The sequence below is a fragment of the Cibotium barometz genome, chromosome 50, assembly GCF_041138505.1.
Source record: "Cibotium barometz isolate CiBa-2024 chromosome 50, ASM4113850v1, whole genome shotgun sequence".
Lineage (NCBI taxonomy): Eukaryota > Viridiplantae > Streptophyta > Polypodiopsida > Cyatheales > Cibotiaceae > Cibotium > Cibotium barometz.
Window position 1 is genome coordinate 44,195,045 of NC_141095.1, and position 23,689 is coordinate 44,218,733.

Sequence of the window (23,689 nt, forward strand, 5' to 3'; positions counted from 1 at the left end):
GCAAGAAGTGATGTACCACATAGTAGCAAGCAGAACCTGGTTGGCCACAACTACTCGACCAGCCAGAGATAAACGAGCGGTACTCCAATACAGAAGCTTCTTCCGAATGCTCAGAAGAAGGGGGGCTATCTGCTGCTCCGGAGATATGTCAATGCCCACATAGCATCCCAAATAACGCACTGTAGTGCCGGGGGGCAGCCACTGAAAACCGTCAACTGGCCTCCAAGTCGGGGGGGGCATAGAGCTGACCCACAACCCACACGACTTGTGCCAGTTGATCAAAGCGCCCGAAGCTCTGCAAAACCTGTCCATGGCTAAGGCGAAGCGGCGGAGGTTCTCCTCACCTCCCTGAAGATAGACAGCAGTGTCATCCGCAAACTCCGAGTCTAGGAGCTCCTTCGAGGTGCGGATGGGAAGCTGGAGGCCCCGCAAACCTGTATCCTGTGCCGTCAAAAAAGTGCTCATGGCCTCCGCCACAAAAAGAAAAAGAAAGGGCGCCAAGGGGCACCCTTGCCGCACCGAGCGCGAGAGCTGGAACCTCTCTCCGCGCACGCCCTGTATCAGCACCTGGCTATGAGCCGATGTGTATAGTGCAGAGACCCCACGGATCCACTGAGGGGGGAAGCCCATCCTCTCCATAGTGCCTTCCAAGAAGGCCTAGTCCACCCGATCATATGCCTTCTCGAAGTCGAGAAGGAGCACTGCCAGATCCTCCTGTCGAAATCTAGCCAGAGCCGTAGCCTCCCAGAAAGAGAAATTGTTATCCAGAATGCTCCTATCCTGGATGAAGCCTGTCTGCGTGGAGTGGATGATGTCCGGAAGGTGAGGCTGAAGCCGCCTGCTGATCGCCTTAGCTAGGACCTTGTAGGCTGTGCCTAGCAAGGTGATCGGTCTCCACTGTCTAATCTCCAGTCTGTCTCCTCCCTCTTTGGGGATCAAGTGGATCAACCCCTCTGCCATGCTGTCCGGCATGACTCCTGACTCCATAATCTCCTGGAAAATCTGAAGCCCCTATGTAAGAGGCCCCAGTACCTCTGGAAGAAAGCCACCGAAAGACCGTCCTCTCCTGGGCATTTGCCCCGAGGTAATGCCTGAAGAGCCTCCTCCAGTTCCGTATCCGAGAAGGGGGAGAGAAGGGAGTGCTGCAAATGGGCCGGCACAACCGGTCTCGTGAAGCTCCAGACTGCCTCCCGAGCCTCTCTCACCCTGTCATCTGCTGGCTCAGCAGAGAGAAGATCCCTGTAAAAATCTGTGGCTATAGCCCGAACCCTCGGGGGATCCACCACAACCTGGCCATCAGCCTGCCGAAGACGCCTGAGACCCTCTCGTCTGAAGCGAGGCCCTGTTGCCTCAAAGAAATCTCGAGTCACTCTGTCTCCAGCCTGTGTCCAAAAAGAAGCCCGAGCATGGAATCGGAACTCCACCCTCCTCTCCTCGATGGATCTGATCTCAGTGCGAGCTGACTCCATCTGCTCTGAGATCCAAGGGCTCGTAGGATCCCTCTCCTGGAGTCTCTGGAGGGACGCTAGACTCCTCCGTAGGCTCCTCTCCTGCTCTCTGAAGGCCTCCAGCCGGTCCAAGGCAGCCTGTCTGAGCATCTGGCTGATCTCCTGCAAGCCACTGGCAAGATCGCTGGCTGCCGATCCTCTCCTGAACTGTAGCTCCTGCCAGACCTGCTCAACTCTGATCGCAATCTCGGGCTCCTCTATGAGACAATCTGGAATCCGGACGCTCTGGCCCTGCTCTCCTCTCGTGGGGTCCTCGATCTGGAGAAGCACTGGAAAGTGGTCTGAAAACGAGGAGCCTGCAAGTATGCCCACTGTGCCACCTCTATCACAGGCCCACTCATCAATGTAAAACCTGTCGATGCGGGAAAGGTTAACTCCTGTGGCCCGTCTCCCGGAGTTTGGCAGGTTGCAGGGGAGTCTATCTTTCTCGCGCTCGGATAGAGTCCACGGATCCTGGCCTCTCACCTGTAGCACTAGTTCCTCCCAGGCAGCGAGCTCCGGCCCATGAATGGTCTCCTGGCTGCCCCCCATCCTGTCCTCTGCATCCTCCAGCATGTTGCAATCCCCTCCGAGGCACCAGTGGTCTGCCAAGGGGAGGGACTGCCTAATGGTGCTCCAGAACTCGGCTCTCCCGGTCGCCCCATTAGGGGCGTAGAAGTTGAGGAAGCCAATGCGGTCTTCCCCAACCCGAAGGATGATCCACTGCGCACGACCCTGGACCAGAATGTCAGAGTCCACAACCTCGGATAGAAGCTGCTCGCTGACTGAGATGCATACTCCACCCTGGTTCCCCTAGGAGCCATATGCCGGTGACCAAAAAGTGTGACTCCTGCCTGGCAAGATCTTCCCGCAGGTGCGGGTACGCCCGGCAGAAAGGTGGTGCTCCTGGATGAAAAGGATATCTATGGGTCCTCCAACGAGAGCCCTCTGGATCTCCTGGTGAAGTTTGCCCCGACCAATGTAGCAGCGATGTCCACCGAGACCCTGGATGTTCCATGAGAGGATCCTCATGGATGAGCTATGGCAAGTGAAGCAGCCTCCACTGGCTCACCCCTCTCAGCCGGCCCGGATGATCTGCCCTCCACTCTGTGAGTCTTGGGCGCCGGCTTGGAGGGAGAATAATCACTGTCTGTCCGGGTGCGGAGTCTCTCCAAAAAAAGGGTGACCTGTCTCTGTGTCCAGCCCCACTCCGCCTTCGCCCTGTCCAGGGCATAGGCGTGAGACCAATCCTCTGCATATATGTATCTAAAGGTAGGCTGCACCCTCGGGGCGGCATGGAGGAGAATCAGAAGCACCGCCTCAACTGAGGTGTGGACCGGATCCGCCCGCCAGTCTCCTATACCAAACAAGCTCATGCGGGCTGAGTGTAATCGGGTCTGCGCAATCCCATGCTGTGTCTGGGGCAACACTGAGAGGAAAGGAGAAAGCCACCATGCTGCTCACCACTGAGGGAGAACGAGAGGGATGGCACACCACGCAAACTCGCAAGGGCGCGACCAGTGTCTCGAACGGGCCAGCGTCCAGCTGGAGGCACCTGAAAAAACCGTAATCCACTGGTAGCCCCATCACTCGCAGGGGCCCCCCAGGGGAGGCTGGAGAGAACTCTGTGGCGGGCGAAGCAAGGATCGCCATCTCCACCGGCCCGGAGTGGCGGTGGAACAGCCGCTGGACTGAGCTCTGGCCTACCCAGCTGCGCTGCCCCGGGGCAGTGGGTGGTCTGGCGAAGTATCCTGGAGAGGCCGAGGGAGGGATGGGTGCTCGCGGCGAGGAGGGGGGAGAGCGAGGAGAGGATGGAGAGGCATCTGCCAGAGGATAGGTGTCAGGGGGGGCCGCCGGGGGAGGTGGGAGGGGGGGGGCTGGGGGGGGAGAGGGGAGGGTGGAAGGAGTGCTCTCCGGGTGAGGGGAAGGGGAGCCGGGGGTCGAAGAGTGCGGCCCAGGATCCTCAGGAATCTGCTCCAAGGAGGGGGCGGGGCCCCCCGCGGGGGGAGGCGGGAGCGGGGTCTCCACGTGGGAGGCTCCACCAGCGGCCTCAACGGGCACTGAGTCTGAATCCTCGTCCATCGGGGTGGGACCTGCTGGCCGCCTATCCCTGACAGAAGCATAAGTGCGGGTAGGTGCCTGTACACCAACCAGAGTCGCCTGTCCGCCAGCCTGTGCTGCCTGCTGGCGTCTGCGACGGTCCCTGCGGGCCGGGCGTTTCCGCCGGCGAACCTCCTGCCACCCGCCAGCCTCCTGGGACTGCGCGGCATCCTCCGCCGGGGCCTGCTCGTCAGATGATGGCGCCTGCTGTGGCGAGCCAGGGATGTCCGGTCTCTGAGGTGGATGGCCACCCCTCGGGTCTCCTGCAGGGGGTCCAGAGGCGGCATAGCGTGAAGGATGAGCCCCCTTGCGGGGACAGGCGCGTGCGAGATGGCCCATCTCCCGACATGTGTAACACTGGCCGGGGAGGCCCGAATACTCCACGCGCTGTATCATATGTCCTCCAGAAAGACAAGGGAGAAGGATCGTCTTCGGGAGGGACTCCGGTGACGGAACCACAACCCGAATGGCCGGGAGTCCTGCTGCCCGAGCAATCACTGAAGCCGCTGTCTGAGGCGTCTCCACCACCTGCCCGAACGCCTTGCCAATGGATGACAAGAGGGGCAAGTACTCCCTACGGAGTCCAGGAAAGCAGATAGTGACGGGGAAACCTGTCGCGCCTGCTAGCGGGTCAGAAGCGGGGTCGAAACCATGAGTCCATCGCGCCAGGAACGCCCGGGATGAGCGGAGGGCAATGGGGCTCCGAGCCAGCACCATCTGAGCTGCCTGTGGGGACTCGAAATCCACCTGGTAGTAGCCACGTCCCAAAAAATCTACGCTGACGATCTTGGCGGGCACGCCAACAAGGCTGCCTTGCAGAAGGTCGCGAAGCTCCCTCCGCATCGGACGGCTACCCACTATCTTGCAGACCAAGGAGGAGGCCTCAAGAGCGGAAACTATGGAAACAAACAACTGAAGATCTTCAGCTGTGAACTCCAGATGGAGACCGGAATCGGCAGGGTTAGTCGGAGCGGCTTTCATGGAGTCCTCCAGAGGGAAAAGGCCAGAAACCGGGGTCACCAACGGGAGGGACACAGCCCTGCGAGGAAAAAAGGAGAGGCGGAGGGCTACAGGATAGCGGGGGCGGGGCGGGGGGGGGGGGGGGGGGGGGGCTGAGGCGGGGAGGAGTTAGCGGTGGGCGGAGGGGCGAGACGAAAGGGAGGAGAGAGAAGGCGGAGGGGGGAGAGGTGGCGGGGGAGAGAAGAGAGGCGGGGGAGAAGGAGGCGAAGGGGTTAGAGAGGCGGAGGAAAAGATGACGGGGGAAGGAAGCAAGCGGCGGGGGGAATGGCAGGGAAGGCAGCGTGGAAGGTGGCGAGGGAAGAGAAGGCGGGGGGAAAGAAGGCGGAAACGAGGAGGGAGGCAGGGGAGCGAAGGCGGGGGAGGACGCGAGGCAAAAGGCAGGGGAGAGATGGCGAAGAGGGGCGCAATGAAGGAGGCGGGGGAGAGGACGGAGGAGAAAGCGGTGGACTGGCGGGGGGGAGAGGGGGGCGCGATGGCGAGAAGCAGCGGGGGGGGGGGGAGAAGCGGAGCTCGCAGGCGAGGTCAACGTCGTAGCTCAGTCGAGGCACCGATATATGATTTGTGGCGTTGCTCCCGCACTTGGATGCCACGTGGACATATTTGTACAAGCAAGTGCAGGTCCTCGAGTGGAAACAAGTCCCTTGCAAAACCCCAGTCCGGGACGAGTCAGCCAAGGTTCCACTCTAAGCGTCCAAGGTCAGGTGTACAACTCCTGTACATGGTCTTGGTCAGGTGTGCAAGTCTCGCACATAAGTAGTGCCAGTCCGTAGTACAAGTCACCCTTTGGAATGATGACAAGTGTTAAGTGTGTTTGGTTTGTACCTAGATAGCAGGAATCTGAGTAGAACAGCATGTAGTTGCATGTAGAACAGCATGTAGTTGCATGTGTTTGGTTTGTACCTAGATAGCAGAACAGCATGTAGTTGCATGTAGAAGAAGGGGCAGCCCTATGGGCCACCCCAGAAAGGGTATTAGACCCTTGCCTACCAAGGGGGCCAGCCTCACAGGCAGCCTAGGCAGTGTGGCCAAGGCACAATGGCCAACAAGCAGCTTGAACAGCATAGCAAAAGGCAGCCAGCAACAAGGTGTGAAAGGTGCCTAGTTAAATGGCATTAAACAGGTCGTGGAGTGAGACAAAGCATGCCGACCCCTGTTTGCTACCACCGACCAGATTGATGACTATATAAGCCTAGGCAAGTTAGTCATTTCAGTATCTTACAATTCACCAAGTGCTGAAGCGTTCCAAGGGCCAGGACAGCCAAAGCGAATCCTAAAGCAAAGGTGAAGGTGAAGGTTGAAGGTCAAGAGTCAGATCATCTACAGGCTGAAAGTCTACAGCCACGAGAGTATCTACAGATTTGCGTTGTTTTCTCATCATTCAATAAAGCATATACAGCAATACCCTAATCTCTGTAGCAAGTCCTAGGCCCAACCAATCTTGCCACAAGGCCGGCTCCAGTACACACTGAACAAACACATGCCACTAGCCCCGGCCAGCCACACCAGGTGATCAAAAACATAGCTTTTGGCTGTCCATAATGCACACAAGGCCCAAGTCCTTCCAACCATAATTAGCAACCCTGCCCACATGATTAGGAAGCGCATGTGTGACATTGTATCCTCAGAGGTCTTCTCATTAACAGGATTCCCGTGAGCACCACCAGGCAAAAGCAAACCACCGAATCAACACTCATGTGTTCAAGTAGGCAGCAAAGGGAACATCCTTGTGTCATGAAGTAAGGGTGGGAATGGCCTCAATACTAGTCCAGGTGGATTGAGGAGCTTTAATACAATACAATACAATATAGCGGTCTTGCAGTAGTATCGCGATGATGACACAGGTGGATGAGGAAATCCGTACAATGATGATGTGGAGAGCTCCTTGCTCTTGATGATTCCACAATAACCCATACCGCTTATTTTATATGGGTCAGGTTGCTTTTCACTAATGTGAATTTTTTGATAAAAACTCTAATACATTTTTAATATCCTGCTTTCCCTTCCACTCCCTTTATAAATGATGTCTTGCCCTTTCTAACAAAGTTTGGCCCCCTTTTATCCGGCCCTTTTTTAATAAAGGTTGCCCCCCTTGTATCTGGCCCTTTTTAAATAAAATGTGGCCCCACTTATAAATACACGCAAACACTTATGGCTTTAGCCCATGTGATCACATCTAAGCCTGTAAAACTATTAAAAGTCTCCTGTTAACATTATATTAATGCAGCACTCCCGTTGAGCTTTCCCCCGGGCGTCCACGACCCTCAGACATGCACATGCCATAAAACCATGCACACACAGGCACTAAAAATATGTGCACGCAAATAAAATAAATTCAGGCAAGCATGAATGACTGCATGTTCCAGATGATAAATCATCTATTCCAATTCCATGTGCTTAGAATTCACATATACTAGGGGTAGCCAATCCCTGCACCCATCGTTTGGCTCAATAACCCCAATCCATCAAATGAGTTCCATGCCCACAAAATATGCTAACCCTTAATGATATCATAAATAACTGCAAAGCATTTCGTCTCTAGTTCCTCAGAGAAAAATCATCCTTCACCTAATCTACTAGGGACAATAAGCACAAATCCAAGAAGTCGGTGTAGTGGAGAAGTTACAAGGTTGGTGAAAGGGCAGCGTTGTCTCTGAACAACAGTTTAGATTTCTCTCCACCACCACAGGGAGGTGAGCGATAAAATGTGATCGTCTAATTCTTGCTCCTTCAATCTACATCGACACTTCTGTTTCATAACATGTTTTCATACATTTTTTTTCATGGAAACTCTGGCTTAAAATCCCATGAAATCTTGTACAAAGTAAAATACTCCAATAATATACTTCAGTATTGAGGGGGGGTTCTGAAGGACCAGCTTTGAGCTGCAGGCTGCAATGTGCTAACCTTGGGGCTTTGCATCACTCAAACCTTACTATTTTCACTGTTGTAAAGGCATGCTATGAAACCGTGCATATTTTGATTGCCAAGTGTGTAAGAGCCAAATATGGCATATTCTTGACATGTAACAAGCCCAATTTGTAATGACGTTCTTTGGCCCTCACTAGAGAGCTCTGGCCAACACCCAACCCACTTAGGTGTTTGCCACCCATAGTAGCAACGAAACGTGTTTTATACCTGATGTTTCAATTCATATACACTCGTGACATTTGCATTTCAGTCTATCGGACTCGGTGTTATTTTGAGAGCACTTATACAGCATGTTGCCAGTTTGCATTTCAGTCTATTGGACTTGGTGCTATTTTGAGAGCGCTTATACAGCATGTTGCCAGTTTGTCTATATATTTTGCATGTGTTTGAAGTTTGAAGTTTGAACTTTGCCTTTCTTTTTATCTACGCTCTTGTCACTGTTTGAAAGCAGGCAATGCATGTTTGTATGACAGAATGTATGCTTTGTACACTCAACCATAGTTGTCAGGTTTATTTATGCATATACGTAACATATCGTGCATTTTTTAAGGCATATCTATATGGAACGTTTTTGAAACATTTGGGACTTTTATGAAACGTATTTCATGAAACATGTGACTACTATGTTGCCACCCCACGACCAACCCTAGGCTGCTCCATACCCCTATATTAGCATGCACAATCAGCCCATGGAGGCATATACCAGCACCCTTGCATACATACATGGTGAATACCCTGCTCCATACCCCTATATAAGCACACATAATCACCCCATGGAGGCATATAACAGCACCCTTGCATACAACATGGTGAATACCCTGCTCCATACCCCTATATACGCATGCATAATCAGCCCATAGAGGCATGTAACAGCACCCTTGCATACATACATGGTGAATACCCTGTCTGCTGCAGCATTCAACCATTTCAACCATTAACGAAAAGAAGAAGAGGTCACCCTGCTGTTTCACATGTGCCCTATGAGCAAAACGCAAGCATCTACAGCTCGTTTGTGGAAACGCAGCTTATCCAGGGGCAGTACCTCTCCTTCACCATCGGCAAGCCCTTAGGATCAGTTCACATCAGCAATTTACAGCCCTACAGTCAGTCCTTTACATTCATATGGCAAATACGCCAGACAAAGAGGGCCCATCTGAGGGTTATTGGGACCCAATCATGTGTATTGTTTCTCTCATTCGTTGTACCCCATCTTTCTTGCATAATTTCAGTTTGTGAAGTTCTACTAATCAAGTAAAAGTTCGCATCCTCATGTAACATTAGTACCAGGGCTTTGAGCTTGATAACCTTGCAGATTTTTGGTTCTTGTGGATATTTTATTTTTGCTCTAGGGCAAATTGTAAGTTGGGCTCCCACACAGTGGATGGTTTGCTTCTGTTCTAGAAAAATTGGTCTCTACTTCAACGCCATCACTGATTGTGATGACATGGGAGGAGATCGATTGTCTCATAGCAGAGGCCATGGCAAAGGCATTGGCTGCCCAGACAGCCACTCCAATCGTTGCACAACCACCACCACCACCCACGTCCTCCTGCACCCTCACAACCTGCTCCTACACAACACAATCCCAACCTCCTATGTTTACTCCTGAGCAGCAGATTGCTATAAGACGGCACAACTGCCGCTTGAGCATGGATTCAAATCGAATCAGTTTCACATGCAATTTGGCATAACCCTCAAGACTAATCCTAAGAGTGTCAGCCGCAAAGAGCAGACAACGAATTGCGGAAGAGGACACGGGACCAACAATAGGCAGAAGAGACCCGGAGAAGAGAAGACGAACAACAAACAATATGTAGAGCATGAGGCCTTCCTCTTGGCTCTCAAGTAAAGAATAGCTCCAAGCCACGTGAACCCTTTTCTCAAAAAGGTCACCTTCAGTAAGTATGATGGTAAACTTGACCCCTCCCCACTTCGTACTCTTGGCTTCACCAATTTGAAGCATATTTTTGTGCAGTAAAGAGGTCAGATGAGGAAAAGGCTACATAGGTTAACAATCACCTCCCTGGCGATGCCATTGTGTGGTGGCAAGCCTAGTCCCTAGCCCATACCGAGGACGGTGTGGCCACTTATGAGTGGAACCAGTTATCTTCTGAGACTCGACGATAAGTTCAGAGGCTTGGGTCAAAGTGTGAAACCCATCATCGAATTTGCCACTAGGGTCACTCACCTTGCCTTATAGTTACAAAAAACTGATGACGACAAGAAGGGGGCATTTCTGTATGGGTTTCATATAAACATCCGTTGGGATGTACAGATGTTTCAGCCCACTTCATTTGACCATGCAGTTTTGCTTGCACAGAGTGCAAAATGAAGTAGATCACAAAAATCCCAAGACCACCCACTCTCCCAAAGCACAAAATCTCAGAAATAAGGGACATACCTCACCCAGGGCAGACAGCAGAAGCTACCACTTCTACAGCTGCCACACCTGCACCCAAACTCCCCCCAGATGAGAAAGCCGCAGAGGGCATCTGTTCTCTCTTTCTTTGCACTCCATCTCTCTTGCGTTATTTCAGTTTGTGAAGTGTTCTCTACCAATTATGTACAAGGTTCCCATAAGCTTCCACTGTAACACCCGGGCTCTGAATTTAAGTGCATGGATAGCAGGGAAGGCGTAACTAAGGAGAGACACCCGTCTCCTAAGTTTAGACTCAAGAATGCCAGGGCTTCATGATGCGGAAGATAGCCGGATTATACGACACCAAAATCTGCGTTGGTGATGACCTCACGCAGTTGTAAGTGGGGCAAAGAAAGATCAGGATGATGTAAGTGCATAAGGCACACAGAGCAGGGGAGCGTGCCGTTTACCGTAATGGAAAGCTGATCATTACAGACTACCGCTTCAAATAGAGGTGTGGGGTCTATGAAACTATGTCAAAGTTACAAGTGGCCATCTGGAATTGCAATGGGACTCTATGGTCCAATTCAGGAGTATTTGCAGAGATCTTTATGGGAACAAATGAATGGACCCGCCACAGCTTTCCACAAAGATGTAGTGGGTACAAAAGATGATTGTACAAAGTAACGAGGCCACCCGTTGATATTCAGAGGAGTAAGAGTAGGCATCCTTGTCTTTTGGCTAGGATTATGCTAGCACAGTGGTCTAGCCATCAAAATACATTGGAGCAAGGATGAGGCTACTCCATGGAGTGAGGATGGGGAATGTAGATTCCAGAAGATGATCATGCAGTAGCCATTGGCGGATGCAAAGCTTCGTGTCAGTACACTTGTGGAGCAGCAAGGCAACCGCACATGCACACACATGCGCAAGTGCATGTGCGTGTGCACACACCAGCACACACAGTTATGAGCAACAAACAATGCACAGCTTCAAACAAAAAAAACCAAACTTAATGGAGAGTGATAGCATTTCCACAGGGCATCATATGAAAGTCACCCTTCATGGAACTATTGTGCAAATCCTTCATAAAAAGCACACTTACAGTTGTGATGCTCGTATTTTCTTTCAAAGCATTACCAATATAGCCTGTCCCTTCAGACCGTATATTATTACCTCCCTGAGCAAAAAACCACAGCATGAATAACACTTCATTGAGAGAAGCAAACATTTCTAGCATCCCACATTTATTGTAGTTACAGTAAAACTCACATTCATCCAGCAAAAACTTTTTAAAAAGCTATTAGATACTGAGGTGTATAAACAAGTCACAAACCAGGTCTAACGTTGTCAACGTATTGTTCCTTTTCAAAGCATCAGCAATACATTGTGCTCCCTGCATATACAAAGGCATCATGGGTGAGTTGCATGCATGAAGGCATAATGAGAGTGCATCTGATAATGCATGCATGCAGAAAGGCATTATGAGTGTGTGTTTGGCAATGCATGCATGTATGTAACCAGCCACTGTACCTTGTCACCAATGTCATTCATGTAAAGATTTAACCATTGTAAACTTTTTGTTTTTTTTATGAAGTTTGCCACATGCAAAGCGCCTTTCGATCCGATATTATTGTTGCCAATGTCTAGAGTGGTCACCTTTCCTAAAAGCAAGCCAAAAAATTCCATAGAAAAAGTTTTACAAATTAACCAGAAAATAATCACTTGCTAATCCAAAAATCAAGCACAAGCTGAATGAAACGTCTGGTTCAGAGTTGCATCTATTAGGACAGTGCAAAGCATGCCACATGTCTGCTCATGTTCTTGCCACAACACAAAGCCACACACACACAAATCCCTAAATGTAAATTACTCATGCAAGGAATGGAAAATAAAATAGAACAAATCAAAACTATCTCACTGCAGTGATTCGAAACTGTCCATGGAAATCTCATCATGGAATACCAAGAACATGAAACATGAGAGAGAAAGAAAGAAAGAAAGAAGAAAGATATATTAACGTCTATACGAGGCCAAAGTGGCCTATGAAACAAAAGTACCAATACATCCAAAACTCAAGGAAACTAAATGTCCCCAGTAGAAAATGAAAAGCATAAACTGAAAAACAACTAGCTATAACATGTGGCCAAACAGGAACTAGTGGCCTGATACAACTGCCAAAAAAAGGCATATCTCATAAAAGTGTGGAACTGGAAAAATGGTAGGCTATGGGAACCAGCTGAGATAGACTCATCCCATAATGTCTCGCATAGGTTGATCAAGCATAGACAGGCTGAAGCACCGAGGTCGTGCGAATATCACCTGTATCCTCTCATAATGTCTCGGATGGGGCTGCGGCCTAGCGGGTCGTGGACACTGTGCTCTACATAGCTCTCCAGCTCTGTCCAGGGTGACTCCTCGAGGTGGATGTGTGGGCCCAGTCGACGCGTGGCCAACGGTGCACGGGGTCGCTGCTGCTCTAAAGAAGTCAATAAGGGTGCCCTGGCCTGTGTCTCGGACATGTCCCCCCTGTCCGGAGCATAGGATGTGGTCTCAGTGTCTGCGTAGCTCGAGGAGAAAAAGCCCAAGGCAACGCTGGTCTGAGTAGTCCATCACTCTGGACAATGGCCCAAATCCATCTCAGACGAGGCAATGAAAGCACCCCCGGATCGCGTAGTACACTGGGCACCGACATATGTAGTGCTATTCAGTCTCTCGCTCTAGCTGACAAACCTGGCAAATCCAATCCTCAGAGGCAAGGGAGACGTCTCCATATCGACCAGTCTCTATCCTCAACTGATGTGAAGACGTGCGGATTTGGCCAATAGCACATCTAGCTCCATGAGAGAGGTGAATGTCCATGTACCTTCGGCGGACAACAAATGTGCTACCTGGGCTGGTGTGAGATCATCCTCAAGGTAGATTTTGTCTCCCTTGAGGGCTCTCCTCTTGGAGAGAAACCCTCGCCATGTCTCTAGGTCTGCGAACTTGAGGATAAGTGGCCACTCCTCGGCAATGTCTTTCCCTACTCTCCATGCACCGACAATACTAGAGGTGTCGGCCACTCCCATATGCCCACAAATGCCCTTGGCATCCTCCAACAGGCTATGCTTCTCCTTCCATCCCACCACCCGCACGTGAAGTGCGCGGATCTTCCTCTTGAGAGGGAGAGAGAGAGAGAGAGAGAGAGAGAAAGAAAGAAAGAAAGAAAGAAAGATATATTAACGTCTGCGAAAGGCCAAAGTGGCCTGTGAGACCAAAACATAGTACACAACTGATGGTGTTTCATCAAAAGTAAGACAAAAAGGACTAAAAAAAGTCCTAAAACAGTCCTAAACAGCTATGAAAGGAAAATACTCCTACTGAGGTACAACAAAAGTGTATAATATCTACAACTAGCATAAGACTGGTGTAATCTGCTCATCTCAGTATCTCTCTCATGGGGTGCTGTAAGATAGAGAAACTAAAGTGGCGGGGCTGTCGTCTCCTGTGGCGGGTGATGATGGCTCTAACCCACTGGTGATGAAGCGGCCGTGGACGACGTCCTGGTAAGCGGGGGCGTCTCGCTCAACAAAGTGCTATGGCTCTGTCAAGGGTGACTCCTCCTGAAGGACGTCTATGGGACGTCTAGCTCGCCGAGGGGGTAGTGGAGGTCTTGGTCGTATCTGCCAGGGTGGTCCTCGCCCTGAAAAAATTTGTCATGGCTCGCTGGCGGGGTGGATCCTGGTGTGTTGTCCTGGCTCGTAGGAGAGCCTCTCGATGGCGTCTCAGCTCCAATAAGAAAAGCCCCAAACACCTCTGATCCTCAAACTCCATCACATGTCGTAATGGTCCAAAACCCTCTCGGAAGAGACACCAGTATCTTCCTCGTATCTCATAGTACACAATACATCGGCATATGTAGTGCTCCTCAAACTCCACTTCCTGGAGACATAGCTGACAAATGCGGTCTTCTGGCTTCATCCCCTCGTATCTCCCAGTCTCTACTCTCAGCTGATATGATGAAGTGCGGATCTGTCCAATGGCACTGCAAATGCCATGTGAGAGATGGGTGTCCATGTATGTAGACCGTGTCACAAAGCCATCTGGGGAGAGATGTAGAAAATGGTCCTGATAGTGGGCCATCTTCGTGCCTAGTGGTAGGGGGGGGCTGGACCATGTCCTTTATGCATCTAGCCTCACGATGTCCATCCTGATCACCCTATTCTGCTCAGAGCGACTAAGGTCGAAGAAGGGGCAATCCAGGCTGTAATCAAATGGAGGGAGTGCATCAATCGTCATGTCATGTAATCTCAGCCAGTTACAAATCTAGGTGTACCAACATCGTGTATCGCCATCTGCTGCTAACTACCTGGAAGAGATAAGTGCTAGGTGTGGGTATCTCTGTCTGGGGAGCTCCCATATCCTCTACAAAATGTCACTGACTAGAACAGGGCTTCGGTAACCACTGGTGTGGCTCCTATCTCTGCTCTGACAATCTCATGAGGTACCGATGGTTTGCTCCGAATCATGCGTGCGATCATAGTCACCAATGGTTTCTCTAGTACCTGCCATCCATCATACAAATCTCTCTCTGGTCCAACTTGGTCGACAAGCGGCTCCCTCCTCGTGTGGTAGAGGTTGGGTCCCCATATGGGTGAGCCATATAAGAATGTCAGTGTGACCAATGTGTCAAACAACCAGAGGTTGGTGCGCGGCTCCTGAAACTGAACGTAGGCACATTGTCTCTCTAGTGCCCCTAGGGCTGCATATCCACGTGCCAATCTAGCCTCTGCTGCCTGCCTCATAGAGAACTGTGGTCCGCTGAATGTGACTCCTAGGTACACATATGGTCTACTGATTCACCTCTAAAAGTGAACTGATGGTCGGATCTAGTCACCCAGGCTTGTGCGGTATTGAAGACCATAATCTTAGTCTTCCCAAGGCTCACTGTGAGGTCCCTATCTCTGCGCAAAATGACTGCAAAGCATCCAAATGCTGTTGCAAACCCTCAAGGGAGTCTGCAATAAGTACAATGTCATCGGCATACAGCAGTATGGGTATCCAAACCCCTGCCAGAATGGCACCTTGCCCCCCCATCCTGTCAATGTAGTCGGATATCTCATCAATGTAAAGTCCAAAAAGGGTGGGTGACAGTGGGCATCCCTGCTTCACCCCAATGGTGCTAGTCACTGTATCCGACATGCCTCCGGGAGCCCGTACTCTGCCTATCACCGCCTCATATAATGCATAAATGCCCCACTGCATCTCCTCGGGAATACCAATGTCATGCAATCTCCTCATGAGTTTGGCACGTGGCACCGTGTCAAAGGCTTTGCGGAAGTCCACAAAGCAACAATATATCCTCTTCCCCCGTGCTCATCCCTCAATGAGAGCCCTGAGGGTAAATATGTGATCCAAAGTTGTGAAACCTCGTCTGAAACCTCCCTGCCCAGGTGCTCTGAGTCCATGTGTCTCAGCCCATCTACTCAGCTCTCAATCCAAAATAGATCCGAATATCTTGGCCAAGCAATGGCCAATCATGATGGTCTTGTAGTTCCCTAAAATCATGGGGTCAGCACCCTTACATAGAGGTACAATAGTATGTGCCGACCAACTGTCTGGGAAACTTTTGCAAATGGCCCTATTAAACATGTGTACTAGCAGTGGTGCCAATACATCTCTGGCATGTGAAAAATGTTCTGCTACCAGACCATCCTGGTCTTGGGCTCTTCCACTACATAGTCTGTCAATAGCATCCAAAACCATCCGAATGGTGACAAAAGTACTATGCTCCGGGCGAGTCACTGACGCATGAGGGATGGGGGGCTGCCCTCGTACTGCACATAAAGTTCTTGCATATTCATGCCATGCCTCAGGTGCTGTGATAGGTGTGGGTGGCTGTCGCTTATGGAACATCTTCCACGCCCTCTTGCTGTCCTGCCCCAAAAATAGTTGGTATATCTCCATCTCAAGCTTGGCCAAGTAATCCCGCTTCTTCTTCCGCACAAGGCGTTTGAAGAGCGTTCTAGCCTGTCTATGTGTGTGGATGCCAAGGGTGATCTCCCGCTGTAGGCGGTCACGAGTCTCGCGACATTCATCATCGTACCAACCATTCTGTGGGGCCGTATGGCAAGGAGGGGCAGAAAGAGGGGGGGTATACAGGAAAGCATATGCTGCTGAACCATGTAATACATCTGCCAACTCTTTCGTAAGCTCATCAAGTGGATTGCTCAAGTCAAGAGCGAACAAACCATCATATACTGCACTGCCATATGCCCTAGAGGTCTCCCGAGTAAAGTGATATCTTGGGTATCTGGTATGACTAGAGGGTGGTGTGCCTCTAACATATCCACAAGTCGCAGAAAATGTCAAATATGCATGGTCTGCTGCTATCCCAAGGGGTCTGCCCGAAATGGAGAGATCCTGTATATCATGTATCAAGGTAGGTGAGCCCATCAGGTAATCCATTGTACTAGCTCCTCCCTTTTTGTTCCAGCATGTGAAAGCATCTGAACCTGGCCAACAGGATAGGCCATATTCTGTCACCTGCACTCCCCAAAGCTAGGAAGTGTCTCCCATATTCTGTCACCTCTCCTGTGTCCTGGGCAGATCTCTGCATCCCTATCTCATCCGCTGCTAGCTCGTGGTACATGGGCTCATCCGTAGCATAGAGAGCTGATTGTTCTCGGCCTGTACGTGCATTAAAGTCCCCCTTAGTAGTACATCTCCCAAGCTTGCAAATCTCATGATGTCCTCGTACAGCGGCATATATGGTGATTCTCCAGTTTGTTCTCCACCTCATTGAGGTTGGAATCGGATGTCTTCTTGTTCTCCTTGATTAGTGCCTTTATTGCCGTCTCGAGGGCCTCGAGTTTCTCTTGGAGACTCGGGGCCATTCCTCCAGATCACTCTGCAGTCCTTCCCACAGGCAGGGAGGAGAGAGAGAGAGAGAGAGAGAGAGAGTTATGTTGCTGCCTTGGGGGCCTGAGCAAGCAAGGGTGGGTGGGGAAAGGGGTGCAGCCAGCACAGCGAACAGTAAACAGTGAACGCAGGGGGCGGCGAACAGAGCGCAGCGAACAGCAACAGCAGCCAGCGCAACGAATAGCAAACAGCGAACGCAGTGGGCGGCGAACAGAGCGCGGCGAACGCAGGGGGCGGCGAACAGAGCACAGCGAACAGCAATGGCAGCCAGCGCAGCGAACCTTGAGGGACGAAGAGAGAGGGGCGGCGGAAGCGAACAAAGGGAGAGAGGGCGGGTTGACGAGCAGGGGGGAGCGGCGAGCAGGGGCGAGAGAGAGAGAGAGCTGTGTTAACATCTACAGGGGAGCAATATGGCACATGAGACCAAGATTAATACATAGTGGTAATTCTTTGAAACTAGGGTAGGCAATGAAAATGAGCACGCGAGAAGTAGCACACAAAAAGAGATCTAGATTGCTAATGAATAACAAGCATGAATACAAGCTTTGTTTGATTACATGATGAATAACAAGCATGAATACAAACTTTGTAGAAGTCCCTTTACATAGAAGGGGATCTTGACCTTGAAGAAAAGTGGGAGCCAAGGGAAAGTTCTTACATGCCTCTTGACCATACACATAGACCCTTATGATAGCCTTTGACTCCAAGGGAATGATGACTATTGGAGTTTGGTAGCTTGGCACAAAGCTTAAAGTAATCCAAACTTAATCACAAAGGAAAGCACAAAGCTCAAGAGTGATGGAACCAATCTTATTACCAACAACAAGTACTGAACTTGATTAACCACCTAATGAGACCAAGCATAATGGAAGCTGGTCTCAAGCATAGTTGGCTGGACCTTCATGTGCTACTTAATCACCAAAATTAACATAAGCTTGAGAATCATAAACAACACTCACTATAAGCAATGCAAGAGCTCATCTTCCACACAAAGGATCACTATGCATGTATTACCACAAGAGGTATAACCAGCCCAATGGCTCTTTAATACAATGTGTGTAATGCACAAAGAGCTAGATGGTTGTTATATAGGAAGAGGAGAAGGGGACGCCTAGATAATGCTCCACCAAGCTCCACCACAAGCTCTCTTATCACCTCATCCATACAAACCAACCCTAGGTTATGTGCATAGACCATGGTTAGCTAATCCTTGATCCATACCTCCCTAAGGTTGAAACCATTTCCACTAAGGTTCTCCATACAACACATGATGGAGATCAATATTATTCTCAACACCCTCCCTTGATCTCCACATGGTGTGAGGACCAGAGAGTTGCCAATCCACTAAGGAAAAACAAGTTACCCACTAGCTATAAAAGATACAACAACAAATGTTTAAAACCATAGTTGTCTGTGTACTTTGCCTACACAAAAGACTCCACTTTGTCCTTGCCTTTTCTTATTTTTCTCCTCGAGTTTTCCCATCTGTCTTTTTTCTTTTTGAAACAGTTTTTAATTATGTGCCCCTTCTTCTTGCAGTAATAGCAAGATCTAGGAGATTTTTGCTTCTTTTTCTCCGTCATGAAAGCATGCTCCCCTACTCCCGGTAGAGGAGTTGTTGATGAAGATGTGATGGCCCGTATCCTTGTTTCTTCCAAGATCAAGGAGGATGCCATTGAAATAAGAAAGTTGGGTTGATTTGCAATGACCGACTCATGGGAAGGTGGCATACTGTCTTTCCTCATCAATAGTGACCCCAGCCCCCATCTCTAGTAAGTTGGTCGATAAGGCTTCTAATGTTGCTGCCTCTCTCAGAGGTTGAGCTTGCTGAGGCCTTGAGGGTCCTTCTGCGCCATAGTTGCCCGGGGGAGGACGGATTGACGCCTACCTTTTTTATGCGTTATTGGGACCTTTTGGGGCCACGCCTCTGCAGGGGCTTTCATTATGTTTTGGACACTGGGGTGATGCCACAGAGCTTTTCAGAGGGCTTGATCTTTCTTATCCCCAAGGGAGAGGGAGTATCAGATGATATTCGGCATTGGAGACCTATTACGATCCTCAATACTGTCTACAAGGTCTTAGCAAAGGCCTTGAGTTTGAGGATCCAGCCCTTCCTGGGGGAGTTGATTCATGCTACCCAGACAGGTTTCGTCAAGGAGCGCAGTATCCTTGACAACATTTTCACCTTCTGGGAGGCGACGGCCCGAGCTAGATTTCTTGGTGAGGACTTGGTCGTGATGCTTCTCGATTTTGAGAAGGCATACGATAGAGTCGATTGGGGTTTCTTAGAGGGCACTATGCTTCGCCTGGGCTTTGAGCCAGGTTGGATTCGAGGGGTGGCGGCTCTATATTCCACAGCTCGTAGCCAGGTGCTGATTGCAGGAGGACGGGGGCCGAGTTTTGAGTTGACCAGATCAGTCCGTCAGGGGTGTCCTCTCGCCCCGTTTCTTTTTCTCTTCTTTACTGAGGCTATGAGCATGTATCTGACGGCAGAGGAGGTTGGTTTGAGAGGACTCCAGCTCCCAGTCCGGGGGGAGGACCTGCTCGACGCTGAGTTTGCTGATGACACGGGTTTATTTTTGCATGGCCAGGAGGCCAATCTTCAGCGGGCAGAGCAGTCGCTCCAGGTTTTTAGTGCAGCTTCGGGAGCATTGATCAATTGACGCAAGACAGTGGCTTTTTGGATCAGTAGCGCTCCCACTCCGGCATGGAGCCAAGACCCGGGTTTTAGATGGATTCCTCTTGGCACAGCAGTGCGATATTTGGGATGCCAGATTGGACTAGATTTGTCACCTGAGCAGCAGATTGCCCCGCTTCTTCTGAGCATTCGGAAGAAGCTTTTGTATTGGAGTACAGCTCGGCTATCCTTGGCTGGGAGGGTGGTGGTGGCAAATCAGGTGCTTTTAGCGACCATGTGGTACATTACGTCTTGCTGGATCTTCTCGAGCTCTTGTATCAGCCAGGTGTACAGAGGCTGATCAGGAACTTTCTTTGGTCTGGGCAGGATGGTTAGCCAGCCCGGGCAAAGGTTGCTTAGGCAGTTATTACACTTCCGTTGGCCCAGGGAGGCTTGGGCATTATAGATCCAGTTGATCAGAGTAGAGCCTTATTGGGGAAGCTTATTATTCGGGGGCTGAGGCGATCTTGCGGCGCCAGGCCTTTCACACCACTTGGCATAGCGGCCCCTTCTATACCCTACACGCGGGGTCCGCCCGTTGGCACTACAGGCCACCTGTTTGGCTTTTCCCCCCTCCTATTGTATGATATAGCCCCTCAGTTCTTTGTACTGATACTTGTACTTTTCAGCACCTAGGGAGAGTCTCCCTGGTTGCCTTGCTTTGTTCTCTGCTCTGTTTTCTTATGAGCAGGAGAGGATCTTTTGTAGCCCTACGGGCGTTTTTATATAACTAATGAAAGGATCTTTTCTCGGAAAAAAAAGGCTTCTAATGTTGCTAATATGAATCTCTGCCCGCACTCTGACCCTGGGAGGCCCTTGGCCTCAAGAGCACGAGATGGATCTTCACACAGAGATGCGGGCACATGGCTTTAGCACAGCATTTGAGGACAGATTTGCAACCAGTCTCTTGAGTGCTTGGGATCATCTCAGGCCGGCCCTGCAGCAATCAGCTCAAGAAGCCTCCGAGGAGCGGCTCTAGTAGCCTCTGATCTAGAATCCTTTGGTCTGTTTGCCTAGAGGTCACATGCTCGGGGCTCGCCCACACGTATCATGAGGAGCCTTGAGTACAATCCCCACTAGGTCACTTGGAGATTGGCTTGCATTCAGGCAGCTACCCCCAGAGGCTCAAGAGAGAGGCCTTATTGGGATCCAAGGCAGAGACCGACTTAATCTCGACATCAACTCTTCCCTCTGGAGTGGCTGGCCCTGATACGAGATCCTTCTCCCCCACAGTGGCTAGGAGTGTTCACCAGGCATGGTATACCATTGGCAGTTCATGGCATGGACGAGTACTCCGCTCTACTCACCTTCTCTATTGGGCTTCATGGCGGGCTTCATGGCAGACTGGAGAGATCAAAGACCCCCTTAGAGGACCTCAGGGGATGCACCTTGCAAAGGGTGAGGGTGATTGGTTTTCACACATGAGCGGCACATCGACTCTCCACCGATGTGCAAGGACCAGCCTATCACGAATCTCCAGTGGGACCCAAGAGAGCGGACATGGCAGGATCCAGAGGACAAAGAGGGGGCAGTCCCATGGCCTCCCGCCGCCTTTTCTCGCATATTTCTGGAAGCGGCTATGGGACAGCTTTTGGCCGCAGAAGATCACTCTTTTCATGTGGCAGTTGGCACATAGGAGCTTAGTAGCTAGCACCCAAAGGCCCAGCAAGTCTGGCAGAGGATCCTACTCATTTTCACTATGGATCGGAATCCCACCCGTATTGTTACATGGGGCACTATTGCTTGGGCCATTGAGGCCACGATCAGCATACCATATAAGAAAGAAGGTGGGGGACTAGCCCTTCAAGTCTCTCACCTTTGTATTTCCATTGTGCTAATAGCATATATGGAGAGCTTGATGCACCCACCCCGCTAGCAGAGTCTATCCAGAGCATCTGGTTCGATAACATGGTTACCCTCCGTGGTCAGTGGGGACAGCTTCAAGGCGGCTCAGACCACATGAGGAAGCATCGGGAGGCCTTCCTCAGGATCTAGCGGCATAGTCCCTTTCTTACAAATAGTGGTGGCAAGCCCACTTGGCATTACACACCACCTGTTTGGTTATTTCCCCCTCCCCCCATTGTATGAGATAGCCTTCTCCTCCTAGAGCGGCCAGCCGGAGGAGAAGTGCATCCTCCCCTTTGTTCATCTTGACTAGCATTTCCCCTTTGGGGACGGATTTGTACTTAGCCAGTTTGGCTCTTTTCTCATTAACTAATAGAAAAAAAAAAGTTGCTAATATGAGTAGCAACATTAATCTTTTTATCTTTTTCCACCCGATAAAGCTTTTCTTTGAGGAAAAGCCTTGCTACAACGTGACTCCTGTTGGGAATCAAGGTCTTACCTATGTGTGTACCCACTCATATTGATATAAGTGTGGTAGTATGTTTCTACGTAAGGCTATTAAGCTTGGTCCTGTGTATGAATGGTTATTAAGCCTGAATATGTGTGGTGTGTGAAGATCCTCTAGCAAAGGAGTAAACACCCACTTATGTGTGTGTGTGTGTGTGTGTGTGTGTGTGTGTGTGTGAACCAGCTCTTAGAGGAGGTATAAATAATATCTAAATATTTGTGTGTGTTATGACATAAGCAACGCTGTCACTGCTCAGAATGAGAATCTCTTGCACCACATGACGTTGCCTCTACCTGAGCACCTGCCAAAACAGGTCAGGAGAGTCACCACCAGAAGTTAGAGCTCCCCCACCTCCGCCCTCCCCCACTTTTCCTCTGCATGCACCCCTTCAAAGTGCTGCCCGTGCTTCTTCTGCCTACCCTGCCCCCTCAAGTGCCTACTACTCCTCCAACCCGCACCCCCTTCCTTCTTTGCTTCACTACCTGTCTCGACCCCCTCATTTGTGGTTTCGTTGGTAGCAGACCTGCCCAAGGACAGATTTAGGATCTCTTGCAAGCTGCACTTACCGGTAACCAAGGCCAGGCATTCGCCAGCGAGCTCCTCAGCAATGACTACATTCGGGTTGAGTTTGATTCGGCCGCCCACATGGCCGGAATTTTGCAACTGAGCGGGCTCCCACCTCGCCTAGGAGTGTTGCAGCTCGGGCCCGCTAAAAGGCAGAATCCTAGCTGCACTTCCAAGAGTAGCCTCCCAACATGCAGCAAGAGAGGTTAGGATGCCTTCGGGGTGGTGAGTCAACTTGGCCATCCCTCCAGATTGGCGCATTCCCATAGCCTCATCCTCCGATCCAACTTGGGTTGCCTCTTTCTCCCAGTTCAACGTCCCCTTCCAATTTTGGCATCCAGGAGGACCCCCACACCTTCAATTTTGTAGTTTGCGGAAACCGAATTTGGCACTCTCGGAGGTGAACTATCCAGCCTGCCACCAGCAGGTGAGAATAGTTGGCTTCCATGACCATAGATGGCACATCAACCTGTCTCTTCTTAAGGTTGTAGACAACCCTTCCACGCATCAGTGGCTTTGGGGGAGAACTGCCCAAGCAGTGAGGACAGCGATAGCAGGAGTGCAATTGTCACACTGCTTGGGCAGCGATAGCAGGAGTGCAATTGTCAATACCCCATCGGATCTCCTCGTAGAACGCTCCTGGTACGAGACTCGAAACCTGCAAACAAAACAAACAAACAAGAAGGGGGTGCAGGCCTGACTCACCTCCCAACCATGACAATCGTGGGCAAGCCCACAGACCTCGTGACGTCCCATACCGCCACGAAGCTACCCTCGTGGGCCTCGAGACTGCTGCTGGCCTCGGCTGCATGATGCAAGTGCATGTCTGCACTAGATCCAGGCTCCTGACCATAGAGCTCTCACAAATCACGCGAGACTCTATATGACTAATGACTAACCTTGGCCACCCTTTTATAGGCTCTTGGCCGGTCATCGGGCGTCCACTTTTGGGCGCCTACCCGTCCATACTTGGGTGCCCGCCCGTTAGTCTATCCCTTACTCAGCTCGTCAATCAGCTTGCCTAGCTCCAAGCTTCCCCAAACCTCGAAGCTAGTCTTATGTGTGTGTAGCACACGGTAGATACACACTGTGCACATGACATACTCCCCTTCCTCTAAGAGCTCACTCCTGAGCTCACTAAAAAGCCAGGGTAATCTCTCTGAAGAGTAGTCAATGTCTCCCATGTAGCGTCCTCCTCAACACGATCCTTCCACTTAATCTTGTATTCCGTGATAAGCGTATTACGCAATCTTCTTTCACGAAATCCAAGAATCTTTTCAGGTTCGTGTGGAACAAAT

General features: G+C 50.6%; 1 protein-coding gene across 1 annotated transcript in view; it reads right to left on the reverse strand.

The window, feature by feature from the left end:
• Positions 1-23,689, reverse strand: part of LOC147610148 (uncharacterized) — a 141,029-nt gene that overhangs the window by 11,471 nt on the left and 105,869 nt on the right. The window contains exons 10-12 of the mRNA XM_086787363.1: positions 11,428-11,558; positions 11,231-11,290; positions 11,000-11,074 (exon numbers count right to left, since the gene is read on the reverse strand). Of these exons, the coding sequence (XP_086643489.1) occupies positions 11,000-11,074; positions 11,231-11,290; positions 11,428-11,558 (266 nt within the window). The remainder of the gene's footprint in view (positions 1-10,999; positions 11,075-11,230; positions 11,291-11,427; positions 11,559-23,689) is intronic.